At 37.2% G+C, this 16,472-nt stretch overlaps 1 protein-coding gene across 6 annotated transcripts in view; it reads left to right on the plus strand.

Annotated features, from left to right (window-relative positions):
• The window catches only part of STXBP4 (syntaxin binding protein 4), a 159,838-nt gene that overhangs the window by 14,013 nt on the left and 129,353 nt on the right, over nucleotides 1-16,472 (plus strand). For 2 of the 6 annotated variants that reach the window (XM_025995962.2, XM_072747505.1), the window contains exons 3-6: nucleotides 272-393; nucleotides 4,235-4,367; nucleotides 14,865-14,971; nucleotides 15,378-15,597. In XM_025995962.2, coding sequence (XP_025851747.1) covers nucleotides 347-393; nucleotides 4,235-4,367; nucleotides 14,865-14,971; nucleotides 15,378-15,597 — 507 coding nt within the window. In that variant the 5' untranslated portion in view covers nucleotides 272-346. Of the gene's footprint in view, nucleotides 1-271; nucleotides 394-4,234; nucleotides 4,368-14,864; nucleotides 14,972-15,377; nucleotides 15,598-16,472 lie in introns of those variants that run through there. The other 4 variants (XM_025995964.2, XM_072747503.1, XM_072747504.1 and 1 more) reach the window with 4 other exon arrangements.

Consider the following 16,472-nt stretch of genomic DNA (forward strand, 5'->3'; position numbering starts at 1 on the left):
CAGGTGCCCCAGAAAATGCAGATTTTACATAGATACAGATAATGACGTGGATGTAGTCCTATAGCCATGTCTATATGCAGAACTTTTTTCATATTTCTCAGATATTATCAGCAATGACTAAAGTGCCATAGTTCAAAATATATAAAATACATCTAACATGTATATATAGATACATATTGTTTACATGTATATAATTTTTTTAAGCAAAGTTGAAGTTGAATTTGACAACTCTTAAGACATGAAAATTTATTTTCTATTTCTGCATTCTTAGGAAAGGAAGAATTTCTAGACTCTTCATCAGGATCTTCAATTACACGGTTAAATCTAAGGCTCCTGTGGTAAAATCATGAATAAAAATACATCTGCTGTGGTATCATCCAGTCTACTTGAAAAGTAATTTTTAAGTAAATTTTTAAAAAGTAATTTTTAAATCTAATGTTTTGAGCTATCATAGTTTGAAATATGTAGAATGGTAATGAACTTTTTTGATTGAAAATTTTATACAGTTAACTGAGGTTTAAGGTAGAGTAATAAGTTGATCAATAATTACCTTCCAACATAAATCAATGTATGGGATAAATTCTGCATTCTTTTTTATAATTTTTTATAAAAATTGCTTTTTAAAAATTTGATCTGATTTTTTCAAATATCTAAAATATTTTATGATTCCAAGTTAAAAATAACATAAAGTAACAGTGGTTTTGCGGGGTAAAAAACCACCCAAAATACCTTGAAACAACAAGCATTTATTCTTTCTCATGATTTGGTAGGTTGGCTAAACAGTTTTTCTGTTATATACCAAAAGTGCAGGATGGCCTCATATGTTCTGGCACCTCATCTGGAAAGGTTGGATGGCGCCTCTTTGAACCTGATTTCATTCTCCAGGACCGTAGCTCAGGCTCTTTCCCATGATGGCAGAATGTTTTCCAGCAACACACCCACGTGTTTTTCAGATGTCTTATTTCCCTCACATTCCCTCACATGTACCATTGGCTGAATCAGTTCGGATAGCCAAGTCCAAATTCAAAGGGTAGAGATACAGACTTTACTTTTTATTTTTAATTTAAAAAAATTTTTTTTAAGATTTTATTTATTTATTCATGAGAGACAGAGAGAGAGACAGATGGGACTCCTGAGTGGCTCAGCAGTTGAGCATCTGCCTTCAGCTCAGGGTGTGATCCTGGTCCCAGGATTGAATCCCTCATTGGGCTCCCTGCAGGGAGCCCACTTCTCCTTCTGCCTGTGTCTCTGTCTCTCTCTGTGTGTCTCTCATGAATAAATAAATAAAATAAAATCCTTAAAAAAAAAGAGAGAGAGAAAGAGGCAGAGACCTAGGCAGAGGGAGAAGCGGGCTCCCCACAGGAGCCCAGTGCAGGACTCTGTCCATGAGCCGAAGGCAGACACTCAACCACTGAGCCACCAGGTGTCCCCAGACTTTACTTTTTAATGGAACAACAGTAAAGGTACATTCCAAAGGGCACACAGACAGGGATGGGAAGAATTGGTGGCTGTTTTGCAAACCGGTAACATACATATATAACAGGATATATTCAGAGAAGTCATTCTTGCCTTTCATTCACTCCGTGACCTCATTCTTCCTATAGATAACCATTTTTATTCTTAGTTCTTTTTCAGTGCTTCTTTTTGCATAACCAAATACATATAAATATATACACATTATATAACAGTATGTGTATATATATGATATATATATATATATATATATATCATATATATATATTTGTATATAATAGTAAGCACGTGCACACCAGCCCTCAGGTTCATAGGTCTTCCCTGGAGAAGAGTATCAGGCTAATTAAATTGAGGATGTCTTTCTCTGACACCTCCTGAGAGCACTGGAAAAATGTAGTCTCCATGGGACACAAGCAAGGCCCATCTCTGTGGTATGGAAAGAGCTCCATGTACAGAGCTCTGTGCCCTTGTGCTGAGCAGTTTTACTTTCTAGTACAGCATAGAGTTTTGTCCAACTCTTAAGGGAAACTCAAGCCCATGGGAAAGAATCCTATAACTGAAGCAAGATGGCCGCAAATATCCAGTCTCTGCCTCTTAGGTTCTACTCATCAGCATGTTCTTAACAAAAAGGCAACATGTTATATATACTTTTTGATCTTGCCCTTTTTTTTTTTTTTAACTTCTATCCTAGTGATCGTATCAGTCTATAAATGTCTTCCTTAGACCTTGTTATAACTGTAGTATTTTATCCTGTGAATGTACTATAGTTTATTCAGCCAGTACCTTATTGACGGACAGCCATTGTTTGCAAGTTTTGGAGATTACCAATTATGCCAAAATGAATAACCTAGTATACAAATCATTTTGTATTTTTTGCCAGTGTATCTTTGAGATGGATTCCTAGAAATGGGATTTCTGGGTCAGAAGGTAAATTTAGAGATTACCAAATTCTCTCTTTAGGATCTATGCCATTTTACATCCTCGTCAACGGTATACAAAAATACCTCTTTTCCTGAAGCTTTGTCATCCCAGTATATTGTCAGTTTTAAATATATGTTGATCTGATAGGTGAATAGCAATATCTCTGCCTGGTTTTAATTTGCAATTCTCTGTGATTAAAGTTGAGCGGCAGAACTATTTTTAACAGCCAAAAAAAGTAAATAATATAAATTATTAGCATAAGGGGGTTTTAAAATAAGGTCCTAGCAAGTAAATGCTATATGGAAATATAGATATTCTATTGGATCAGAAAAGGAGGTCTCCATTACTGAAACAGTAACGTATGGTAGGGATGGTGTATTTTCACCATTGGAGGAACTTTGCATTTAGATGGTTTAAGAGGTTATGGGAGGTACTTAATGAAGTACTTTAATTCCCATTCCCCTTCCACTCTCTCATTTCTAGGCTTCAGTCTTATGCCCTTACAACTTAATATTCCACTAAGAGTGGGCTGAGCTTTTGAAATTTGTAATAGTGAAACATTATGGACCCAGTCCTGATGGCCTCTTTTCCTAGCTAATTGACCATTGCCCTAGAAACCAGACAAGCCATCCAACACTAGAGCCTTAATTCAGTATAATAAAAAGCAAAATATTTAAAAGCAGGGAGGTTTGTAAGATTTTTTTTATAGTTTAATTTCTTTCCATTTTTTATGATTTAACTTTTGAATGCACTTTCTTAAAGATATCATTAGAATTTCTATGGCAAAAGCTAAGAAAGTTTTTTCTAAAAGCTATAATCATGTTTAAGATATAAGGCAACTCTTTTTTAATAGCAGTTTGAGTTTTTTGATATGTTTGAAAATAGCTGAAAGTCCTATATTCAACAATGGCTTTAATACGGCAACAAAGTAGATCTTATACCACAATTTACCTCTGGAGTTATACCACAATTTACCTCTGGAGTAAGACAAACTGGGTTTCCGTTGCTGTTTTCTGACTTCATAACCTTAGACCACCAAGTTAACCTTCCCAGATTTTGGTGCTTTTAGAAAAATAAGAGTAATAATCTTAAGAGTTGTAAAAATAATTAAATTGAATGGCATAACGTATATATATTGATGAACACAGTGCCCAGTACATCACTGGTAAGCGGGCAGCTCTAAGCCTTATTTCAAACTGTTCCAAGTTTCTGTTCTGATAGGAGTGTTCAGAAACACAAATACGGGGGTATACCTTGCACAGAATTCTTTTGGCAGTAATGACATTGCTTTTAAGTTTGATGGAAATTATGGATGGAGCACATGCTTTCTATGAAAACATACTCTTCCTAAATTAAAAAGATAACTTTTCCTTTTGAGATTCAAATGGAGGTCATATTTATTTTGTTAGAAATGGCCTTTTATAATAATGTCTTTTAAAAAGTCACTTACCTAACTCATTAAAATCTTTAATTTTGGAATCCTTCAGTGTAATCTAAAAGTCAACTAAAGGCACATCTCTTCAGATCCCTTTAATAAATATTTACATTTATTTAAATCCTACGTTGAAGGTATTTTTCTTTGTTCTGCTCTAAAGAAATAAGTATTATTGCTGTGATTTTGTCTATGGTTTAATTGTTTCATAGGAAAAAATAAATAACAGAGGTAATAGAATCCATTTGTTTGCTCTTCTGTCACCATACTTTTCTAAATGTCGTTGCTAATATGTACTGAGTATTTGGGGTTATCTAGATCTAAGGATTTGGTTTAACAAGTAGTTTAAAGAGAAAGTAGGCAAAGATCTCTAGGCTAACCTGTGAGTGCTAATTTACTTTATCTTAGGGATCCTGCCTTTCAGATGATTACAATTACCAAGGAAACAGGCCTTGGTCTGAAGATCCTAGGAGGAATTAACCGAAATGAAGGTCCCTTGGTATATATTCAGGAAATCATTCCTGGAGGAGACTGTTACAAGGTAAAAATGAAAATAAAAAATAACACTTCATAAAAAAACCCAAATCACTGATGAAGTTTGTTTACCTACTACATCAAGTAATTTTTTTTTTTTTTAATTTTTAATACTAGCTGAATGTCCACTGTGACTTTCTCAGTGAAAGATCCTGCAAGCACTAGAAAGATAGGCCTTTCCTTCAAGGAGCTTTTTATCCCCATGAAAAATGTTTGTAATTAAAATAATTAATTGGGGGGCGCCTAGGTGGCTCAGTCAGTTAAGCATCTGCCTTCAGCTCAGGCCATGATCCTGGGGTCCTGGGATTGAGCCCTGGGTCCCTCATCGGGCTCCTGGTTCATTGGGTAGCCTCCTTCTCCCTCTCCCTGTTCCTGCTCTCTTTCTCATAAACAAATAAAATCTTACAATAATAAATTGATAGCAGTGATTCTAACTCTTCATCTGTTATCAGTGGTAGCAGACTGCAAATTTATACTTAAATACTTTCTCTTGTTGGTGTTTCTTAGAATTTCATTGTTTGGAAAGGTTATCAAAAAGCATTTAATGAACTATATTCTATATTTACCACTAGAGAGCAGCACAGAGTTATTAATGTGCCTGGACAGTATCTGGTCAAATCCAACTGAAGAAAACAGCTAAAAGAGAGAAAGGTAGAGACAGAAGATTAACTAGGTTTATAATACTTACACTTATTTTTGTATGCTTCTTCAAGATGGAGAGTTATATGCACATACAAATCAATGCAAATACAAATCAATGCAATTTTATTTTTAAATGTTTTTATTAATAGCATTTACTGTGTTCTAAATATTGTTAGGTTATATTAATAAATTTCTAATCTGCACAAAATTTCTGCATAGTGGATATATTCATACAATAGGAGACACAGGCTCATAAGATTATCCTTACTAAGTTCCTAAGCTGAGCAACTTAATATTTTTTAAATGCATAGGAGTGCTTTCACTTGCTCTAATTTTATTTTAGTATATTGTTTCAGAGCTAACAATATAGGCAGTCCTCAAGTTTATAGATGGATTATATAACACTTATATTTCCAAACTTCATATGTTAAGGGGGCTCCTGGAACTCAGAAGGAATCTTTATTTAATCATGGTTAGCTGCCTGATTCCCCACCATCACCCCCTTACAAATGCGTGAGTGTTCTCTAATGGCAAAAAAAAAAAAACCCAAAAAAACAAAACAGTACTGGGTCAGTGACCAAAACACCATGTTTCTTTGAAAAACACATTCAGGGGCACCTGAGTGGCTCAGTGGTTGAGTGTCTGCCTTCAGCTTAGGCTGTGATCCCAGGGTCCTGGGATCAAGTCCTGCATCAAACTCCCCCTGAGGAGCCTGCTTCTCCCTCTGCTTATGTGTCTGCCTCTCTCTCTCTCTATGTCTCATGAATAAATAAATAAAATCTTAAAAAAAAAAAACACACATTCAGAGTTCAAACTTGGAGCATCTTGAAACGTTTTTTCCAATTGAAATAGAAGGAAAGATCCTCCCAGCTCTAAGTGTTAGAGGCAGCCTATTGCAGGAGAACAAATCCATTAGGTCCTGAGTTAAAGAAATATGAGAACTCCGAGGTCCTTTGTACCCCACCAGCCAGTACCGTATCAGTCTGGAGTCCTCAGTGTTCAATCTTAGACTTTTTTCTGGCTTAGACACTTCTTTGAGCTTTATGCCCACATACCCAATTGCTTAGTCAGCATTTCCATTTGGATCTCCTTAAGGCATCTCAAACTCACTATATCTGAGGCAAGACTCATGATAGTCACACCACACCCTCATCTGCTCATCTCTTCCCAAACAGAGCTTCTTCCTCTGTTCTCAATCTTAAATGACATCTTCCACTTGCATAGTCAGAAAACCTGAAAGCATCCCAACTATTTGCTCTCCCTTAATACCCATACCCAATTTATTAACATGTGCTGTTGACTTTTTTTACTCTATAAATATCTCTTGAACCCATTAGTCTTCTTGACCTCTACCACCATCACATAGCTTTTTTTTTTTTTTTTTTTGAAATTTTATTTATTTATTTATGGCAGACACAGAGAAAGAGGCAGAGACATAGAGGGAGAAACAGGCTCACTGCGGGGAGCCTGATGTGGAGCTTGATCCCAGGACCCTGTGATCATGACCTGAGCACAAGGCAGACTCTCAACCACTGAGCCACCCAGGTGCCCTCCCACCCCACCCCCGCCTTTTTTTTTTTTTTTAAGATTTTATTTATTTATTTATTTATTTATTTATTTATTTATTTATTTATTTAAGAGAGAGAAAGCACAAGCAGGGGTAGAGTCAGAAGGAAAGAGAAAGAAGCAGAAGCAGACCCTTGCTGAGCAGAGAGCCTGACATGAGGCTCAATCCCAGGACCCTAAGATCATGACCTGAACCAAAATCACATGCTTAACCAAATGAGCCACCCAGGTGCCCGCATCACATAGCTTTTTAACTGACCTCACAATAGCTTTGTGTGCTCTTATGCACCATGTATATCCACCCAACCCCCACCGCAGCCTATCTTACTAATACTCAGTTGCCTGCAAGGCTCTGTATAACATGACCTCTGCCTTATACTTTTCTGACTCTCCACTCTTATGCTTCCAGAGTGATAGTCTTTCAGTTCCTGGAAACTCTTATTTGCTATTCCCTCTTGACTGGGAACACACCCATGCCCTTACCACCATTGCTTCCAAATATCTATTCAAAGACTGATTCCTAAACAATGTGTTTTGTGCCTCCAGTTTAGGTCATATCTTTTTTCCTACATGTGCTCCTTTATATCACCTATCTCAGTTTGTAAACACACATCCATATCTGTGATTGTTTTATCAACTCTAAAACATAAGATAGTATGTTTTCTAAGTGCAAGGATTCTGATTTTATTCACAATGATATCTTTCATCCCCAGTGTGATGCCTTGCACATACTAATTGCTCAGTTAATATTTATGAATGAATAATCCCTTGGTCATTCTGTCATCTTTCTGAGAGTTGCTAATCTGCCTGTTTGCTATTCTACTGCCACCATCTGGCTCCACACCAAGTACTTCTCTTCACTGGCCCATTGTGTTAGATTCTGGACACGAAATTTCTTTGAAGTTTTCAAACGTTTTTGTTTGGTTTTTCTGCTCTTAGTATAAGGAAAGCAAGCAGTAATCAAAAGCTTTTCTTCAAACCTAATACTATATTTCATATTTCATTTAGCTGATTCTATGACATATATTAAAACACGTACATATAAGCTCTATCAGATGAGTCTTACAATCAATTTCATAGTGTAATTGTCAGCATTTTCTTCTTTTAGTGATACATAAAATAATAGTGTATCTTACAGTCAGTGTCATCTTAAATATGATAAATAATTCAGGACTTTTTTTTTTGGGGGGTCAAACTCCATAGGTAAAGACAATGATCACACAGACATAGATACTAGTGGCTAGTCATTGTTCACAAAGGATTGCAGTAGGACATATTTATCTTTCAGAGGAAATGTATTTTCAGGATATGCTGAGCATATCCCTGGAACTGGGACCAAGGCCTCCGGTGTAAAGAAACCAGTCCCACTGATGAGAACTAATGAAGTAGTGGTCAAGAAGGTTTACTTTACAAGGCACTCTTTTTTCTCCTTTGCTATTAATTATTTCTGTCAGAGCCACTTTAATTTCCTCAGACTGTTTCCTGGCCCTGATTAATTTATTGTGCATTTATTATGTACCTGGCACTATGCCAAGGAGACAACCATGAAAAGACATGGTTCTGGCCAGCTGAAATAATCAGTGCTGTTAGTTTGGAAGTTGTTGAGTTAGTCTCTAATGGGAGAGAAAAAGATGTGTAAACAAAAGGGACAGTACAAAGTAAGTAAAAACAGAGGTAAGTAAAAAGTGCTTTTGGAGCAGAGAGAGAGGAACAAGTAGTAATTCCAGGCAGTTGGGACAAACTTACCACTGAGAACTTGTTTGCACTTGACTGTGAAGTTTGAGTTTATCAGAGAAGTGGTGGGGTTGGTGGTGGCATTCTAGACAGGGATTAGGATGTGTAAAAGCATTAGGGTTCCGAAGACCAGAGCTGGTTTGAAGAACATTTTCTGAGAATAGAATGAAGAATTTATATGATGAGGAGAAAAGGTAGATGGTGAGGCCAGAAAAAGCTGGTTGTGGCTAGTTTCTTGTGCTGGGTTTGGTAAGTTAAGGAGATACAGCTTTTCCTATGCATGGCCAGCCATTAGGGTTGGGGTTTTTTTTGTTTGTTTGTTTGTTTGTTTTAATTTTTCCAGAGACGGGGAATAGGGTAGAGGGAGAGACAGGTTCCCCACTGAGCAGAGAGCTCGATGTGGGACTTGATCCCAGGACCCCAGCATCATGACCTGAGCCAAAGGCAGTCACTTGACTGACTGAGCCACCCAAGCGCCCCTACAGGTGAAGCAAGAGGGCTTGGTTCTTGTCTCATGGAGTCCAAGAATGAATCTTTTGGACAAAGGAGAGCAAGTAAAGCGATAGAAGTTTATTAAGCAGATACAGAGAAAGCTCTCAGAACTGAGAAGGGTCCCAGCAAGGTTGCCACTGAGGGCTTTTTGTCTGGCCCTTTATGAAAAACCTGAGTAGGGAGTGGATGGCCTTGAGATTTCTTTTGCCATCTTGAGTGAATGACATGACTCATTCACTGTGTGAATTGAGTCTCAGTGATTACAGGATAGATGTCAAAGGAAGATACTTCCTAATATTTTGGAGCTAGAGGGCCAGATTTATGTCCTTACCACATTTCTGCTGCCTTATCTCTGTTGCATCTCAGTGTCCTTGGAATTTGTGGGAGCCTGACTCTGGGCCTTTCGCTTATCTTTCCCTGCCTAACCCCATATGTCCCTAACTCAAAAATTTTTTATTTTTTTTATTTTTTTTTTCCTAACTCAAATTTTAATTTGAGAAGTAACAAGATTAAATTTGCCATCAGTGTGAAAATTACAACAGGCATGAAATTTTGATTCAACTCTCCTTTATTTAACACCCACAGTGTGCTAGGATTTTATGTATTTTATTTAATTACTAATAGCAAGTTTGTATGACAGGTATTTTATCTCCACTTTACAGCTATGAAAATGGAGTCTCTGGGGCTCCCTTGCTCAGTGGGGAACATGCTTCTCCCTCTATCTGCCGCTCCCCCTGCTTGTACTCTGTCTCTCTCTGTCAAATGAATGAACAAAATCTTAAAAAAAGAAAAGAAAAAGAAAATGAAGTTTCATACAGATTGCGCAACTTGTCTAAATTCACATTAATAACTGGCAGTAGAAGAAGTTGACAGTTCCTGAATGTACGGAAAAGGAACCAGAAGTCTTGCAGGAGAATTCCTTAGTATTTAGGAAAAAGAGTTCATTAAATCAGAGTCAGGCTGTATAGATGGTATGGTAGTAAGCTAACATGTTACTTAGAAAACTATATAATGGTCATTATAAATGAACAGCACTGGTAGTTTTTAACAACCATTTAAATGGTCAGGAGTACTTTCAACATTTTTGTAAATGTCGATATGAAAGAACACAGACTATGAAAGTGCTTGACATCTTGCCTGTCGTGTTGTACATTCACTCAGTAACTGCTGAATCAGAACCCAGACAGTGTGGAAGAGGCTTCAGCATGTCCCCGAAGTTAGTATCTTCACATATGCATTTATCCAACTAGGGCAGGATTCACTGGTTTGAATGCCAGACTCTTACAGAAATAGCTTTGTTTGAGTTTGCAGGTTCTGACTTTTAAAACAGGTTCAGAAATTCACATGATCAGCTAAGATCTTGTTCTAGGAGGCAAAGGAAAAAAACCTACGACGTTAAATACTTTTTAGAAAGAAAAAAATACATATAAATACCAGAAGCCTTATTCTTCCTCTCTTCTCTGACTCTTGTCCTGCTGGAAAATGCCACTTCAGTACACTGGTGTACTTTAATATTAAATACATTATATTGCGTTCATGAGAACTTTTTCTGCTGTGCTGCTAATACTGTACAGTCTCAGAGGAGAATGTGGGAGATAGTAGATCAGCTGAAACCCTACTGCCTACCTCTGTTTTCTGCAGCCTTTTTTTCTGGAACCCTGACAGCTGGCTGTGGTCTGTATAAGATATATGGACACAGGAGCTGAGCTACCTCAAATAATTTTAAATTTAGTTCTGTATTTCTTGTGGATGAGATTGTGTGCCTCCCCCCAGCCCCTTTCTCTCTAATTGTTTATGAACACCTGGCTAGCAAGTGTAGAGCTCAAATTTGTATTCAGGTCTGTCTAGCTGCCAAACCTCGTGATCTTTCTACTTCTGTCCACTGCCTCAGAAGACTCCTGCCCAAATGAAAAAAATTGACAATATTTACTATTATTTACTATCCGACACTCGATTCTAAAAAATCCTTTCTTTCCTTGTCAGTGTCCTTTATATGCTTTGCTCTAGTGAAACGGTGCTTTCTTCATTTTCTCCATTTTTTTTTTCCCCTAAATTGTTGCTAGGCTTTGTGATAGAAGTGAATAATAGTATAGCCATTAAATTTCATCTTTACTTTAGTAAAGGTGATTCTAATAAGGAATTATTTATTAGGTTCCAAATGGTCAGAGCTAGATTTAATAATGATATTTAATTTTATTTCTTTCTTTTAAAATTAGATTAAAAATTTCTCTATTTGACACTTATTTCCAATACAGTTTTGGAATATGGAACCAAAATATAATTCAGCTAGTTAGACACATTGTTGGGCCAGATGTTATAAGCTCTGTTTATTTTGGGAAATGGAAAATTTCTTTTCTATTTTATCTTTTAAATTTTTTTAAGTAGGCTCCATGCCCAGTGTGGGGCTTGAACTCATGACCATAAGATCAAGAGTTGTATGCTCTACTGAACTGAGCCAGTCAGGCACCCCTCGTTTCTTTTCTATGTGATATTTGACACATGTAAATGAAGCATAATAATAGAATGAATACCTATGAATCTGCTTAGAGTTCACCACTTAAGAAGTAGAAAATTTTACAAGCTACAGAGGCATTCCTTATCACATTCCCCACACTCCCCACCCTTCCTCTTAGAAATAAGCACTCTAGGATTTTGTTCATTCTTCTCCATTATTAGCCTTATCTTATTGCCTGTGGCAAAAAGGTTGTTTCTCTTGTTTGTTGCCATATCATCTTAACCTTGAATAAATAACTGCTGAAACTAAAATTTTGTGTATCAAATTACAAGCCAATGTACGTGAGTGACTAAGTATGTCTGGGTAGAGTTGATTTAAATGCATATGTAACCAAACTCTGTAATAAAGTTTGGGCCCAGGCAATATAGAACTGTGTTTGTAAAATCTTAACAAAATCAGCATTTTCATTTTACTGAATATGTAGGATCCATATGATGGATACTCCCTCCATACTGCCAAGTTTTTTCCAGAATTACTATTGTGTTTTACTCCTTATACGTTTATCAGTGGAAGGGGGGGAGAAATCATTTGTGAATATAGCAATCGGGTTGTGTTCTCTGACTTTGCTAGTTATATTTATAAAATATAAATTTCCAAATATCTTAAAATCAAATTCCCTTTTTCAGTTTAATTTTTTAAATAATGTTTTTAATATAGAAGGGTCATAAAGTCATGATGCATTTAGATGATATATCTTTTATATACTATTTGAAATAACATGTTTCTATAAAATTTTTTGATAAATATTTTATATTTATTTGTCTTCCTATATTCAGTGTTAGAGATAGTGTGGAGGCCAAGAAAAATTAAGGCCATCCCACCTAAAGTTTAGCATTAGCACAAGTTTAGGCCCCTGTGAATAAGAGCTGAACTTTTTTTTTTTTTTTAAAGATTTATTTATTTGTTCATGAGAGACACACAGAGAGAGAGAGAGAGGCAGAGACACAGAGGGAGAAGCAGGCTCCATGCAGGGAGCCTGATGTGGGACTTGATCCCAGGACTCCAGGATCACACCCTGGGCCAAGGGCAGGCACTAAACCACCGAGCCACCCAGGGATTCCCCAAGAGCTGAACTTTACGGGGGGAAAACTGCAGAATTCCTCAGTGTCCTCTGCAGGGAATCCCATATCAGAAAGACAACAGAGCTCAGAATTGCCCTCAGCAGAGAATCCCATATCAGAAAGACAACAGAGCCTATGCCCATGGTAGAAAGTCCCATATTAGAATGAGAACAGAGCTCAATGCCCTTGAAAGCCCCATATCAGAATGTAAACAGAACTGAGAAATTCCTCCACCCCTTCTGAAAATCCCCTAGACCAGCCTATAAAAAACCCAGCTGTAACCCACTTTGGGGTCCAAGTCCCTGCTCCACTGTGTCAGGTATACTTGGACCCAAGCTCGAGCTTGCTAATAAACCCTTGTGCGCTTGCATTGGTGTCGGCTCCTTGGTGGTTTCTCGATTCGCAATCTTAGGCACAACAATAGCACTGAATGTCTTTATTTATTTATTTAAGGTTTATTTATTTGTCTGAGAGAAAGAGAATGAACAGGGAGAGAAGCAAAGGGAGAGGGAGTCGTAAGCAGATTCCACATTGAGTGTGGACCCAAACACAGGGCTCAATCTGATGGCTTGAGATCACAACCTGAGCCAAAACCAGAGTGGGACACTTAACTGACTGTGCCACCCAAGCATCTCTCAAAATTATTTTTTGTTTTTTAAAAAAGACATTTAGGGGGTACCTGGGTGGTATAATCAGTTAAGCTTCTGACTCTTGGTTTCCATGTAAGTCATGATCTCAAGTTCATGGGATCCAGCCCTTTAGGCTCCTGCTCAGTGGGGAGGCGGCTTGAGATTCTTTCCCTCTCCCTCCTCCTCCCTTCCCATCTGCTCTCCTCACCATGCTCACTCTCTAATAAGTAATCTTTAAAAGTTACTATTGTTATTTAGCAGCAAAGTAATGAAATCACCATTATTATGTATATGGATATACAGATCAAAAATCAGTATATCCAAGGGATATATCTTAAATATGGCTTTGAAGAAAGATACTTCCTTGAATTTGTGGAACTTCCTTAAATGCCAGTAGGGTGAAAATCTAGCTTTTTAACCATATACGCTTTTTCCCTAGTTATAGAAATAGTGCTGTCTTTGTGTATATAAATGATAATTGAGACATTGTCTTAGGAACTGAAAATGAAGAGAGCTCATTCTTTTTCCACTTTGAATTAAGAAAAAAAAGGTGAAGACTGAGAAACTTATCAAACAAATCCATTAAATATTTTTTTTAAGATTTATTTATTTTAAAAAAAAGATTTATTTATTTATTCATGATAGAGAGAGAAGGGCAGAGACACCGAAGGAGGGAGAAGCAGGCTCCATGCCAGGAGCCCCACATGGGACTCAGTCCTGGGACTCCAGGATCACACTCTGGGCCAAAGGCAGGCGCTAAACCCCTAAGCCACCCAGGGATCCCCCAAATCCATTAAATCTTGTAATCAATAGACTGTCTTACCCAGTTAGGCTAGTTACAGCCAGAGCTGGATCTTAGCAGACAATGTAAGGCAGCTGGTTATAAGTGGTCATCATTAATAGGAGATGACTAAAGCTGTATGTATAACCAGCTAGGCCTGAGTCACTGGAGGTACAGCAGATCCAGTAAACAGCTGAAATATGGGTAGGATCAATCTAATTAGGATCCTTGACTAATTTTAAGTCTTACAGTGGAGTTAACCTTACCAATTTGGTGGGATGAGAGATTCAAGAATGCTCAGAAACTAAAGTGAGTAAGTGAGTAAGTCTTGTATTCTGAAATAGGCTAGCATTATTTGACTGACTTTATCACAGAGTCAGAGCTGTATCTATCTCATAGTACCAAGCTTTAATTTTTTTTTTCTTTTTAAGATTTTATTTATTTTTTCATGGGGGGAGGGTGGCGGCGGCAAAGACACAGGCAGAGGGAGAAGCAGGCTCCATGAAGGAAACCCGATGTGGGACTGGATCCCAGGTCTCCAGAATCAGGCCGTGGGCTGAAGGCAGCACTAAACCGCTGAGCCACCTGGGCTGCCCAGTACCAAGCTTTTAAAACAAGTCTTTTCCTGGTGTACTGGGCTATGTCTTCAAGTATGTTTTCAGGATTTTTCGTGTGCAAATTTAGCTCACATGTACATGAGACTGTCCCATTCCATTCATGTATATAAGCAAACCAGGCCTTAGTTAAAATTAAAACTTTTTGCTATCGAAGTTCTTTGTCCAAGGTTTTCTTCTTACTCTTTTTTTTTTTAATATTTATTTATTCATGAGAGATATATAGAGGGAGGCAGAGACACAGGCAGAGGGAGAAGCAGGCTCCCCACAGGAGCCCGATGTGGGACTCAATCCTGGAACTCCGGGATCACACCCTGAACTGAAAACAGACGCTCAACCGCTGAGCCACCCAGGCGTCCCCTTCTTACTCATTCTTTAGGAGACTGTTCACTAACTTTTTTCTTTGGTTTAGATGCATCAATTAGTTTCTTTTAAAACAGTTTCTTTATATGTATTACTACTTTTGTTAGGATGGACGTTTGAAGCCAGGAGATCAACTTGTCTCAATAAACAAGGAATCTATGATTGGTGTATCCTTTGAAGAAGCAAAAAGCATAATTACAAGAGCCAAGTTGAGGTAACTATCCTATCCATAAGATAGATTGAGTTAGCATGTTTCCTCAAAAATAGTGACTTAAGAGATTTAAATACTTTAGACCCTAAAATAAGTATGTATTTTTAAAATTTACTTATTCATTTATTATTTTTAGAGAGCATATGCATGAGTTGGGGTAGGGGGAGGCAGAGGGAGAGAGAGAGTCCCAAGCAGACTCCCCATTGAGTGGTAGAGCACAATGTGGGGCTCGATCTTACAACCCTGAGATCATGACCTGAGCTGAAATCAAGAGTCAGATACTTAACTAGCTGAGCTACTCAGGCACCTCCTAAAATAAATACATTTTAATAATACTTGAACATTATCTTAAAACTCAGTTGTATTGTATCTATACTATATCCATAAAATTATTTCTTTTTAATGCTAGGTCAGAATCTGCTTGGGAGATAGCATTCATAAGACAAAAATCTGATGGCAGTCATCTAGAAAATCCATCTTGTACATCCCTTTTACAAGCTTCCGGAGAATATGGACCTCAAGCCTCGACATTTAGCCTTCTTCCTTCTCCCCCTGAAATACTAATTCCAAAGACCTCATCCACTCCCCAAACTACAGATACCACTTTATCTTCTTTTAACATTAGTCAGGTAATCTTAACATTTCTCTGTATATTTTTGCAGTCCAGAAATCCCCCTTATGTTTTTATGTTTGTAATATACATGTGGAATTATAGTTTTGATAATGTATTTAAAAAACAATTGGTATTTTCTTGAAAGTTCTTTTTTTTCTGTTTAAGACTTTTCTATTGTGCTGTCAGTAGTATAATTTTTCAAGTCGTGTGTCTTTTGTTCAGAAAGACAGGATCAGGAATGGCCTCACAGAGATATGCCGAGGTGTCACTCAAAACTGTGTTAGGAATGTCATATTTATTTTCAGAAAGTCTCTAATATGGTTTAATTTATTACTATTTCTGTTTTCTGCTTGACTGAAGACAGGCAGTCTTCCTTTTGTTTCTTACCTCTTTTCCTGCACAGTGAAGCTAATCCTAATTACCCAGTGTAGGTGGATATGGTTCCCTTATGTGTGCATGCTAATACCTAGTTCACCCCAGTACAGTCACACAGAAGGGGGAGTTTCTACATCGAAATTGACAGTTGATTACTAATTGCTACAATGCCTTAACAAATCAAAGATAAAATAGAGCATATACTCTTAAAATATTATGTTAGCACTAAAGCAAAGTAGGAAACTCAGGTTGGCTTTTAGTTAATGGAATAAAATTTATCAATGGTAATTTCAGTTTCAGGTATCTGCTAATAAGATACAGAGTGTAAGATTTTGTCAGCCCCTTATACTTTTTTATTTGGGGTTATAATACCTTTTCAAAGATAAGATGCATGGCCTTATATTTTGCTGTTCTTGGACATGGTAGAGCTGAAAGCAGTTGTTACCTTTATTTCTGAAATGCTTTGTTTGGAGATAAATATACCAAAATTTTAGAGATCTTGTATTTTTTGGACCG

The sequence above is a fragment of the Vulpes vulpes genome, chromosome 2 (genome assembly GCF_048418805.1).
Source record: "Vulpes vulpes isolate BD-2025 chromosome 2, VulVul3, whole genome shotgun sequence".
Taxonomy (NCBI): domain Eukaryota; kingdom Metazoa; phylum Chordata; class Mammalia; order Carnivora; family Canidae; genus Vulpes; species Vulpes vulpes.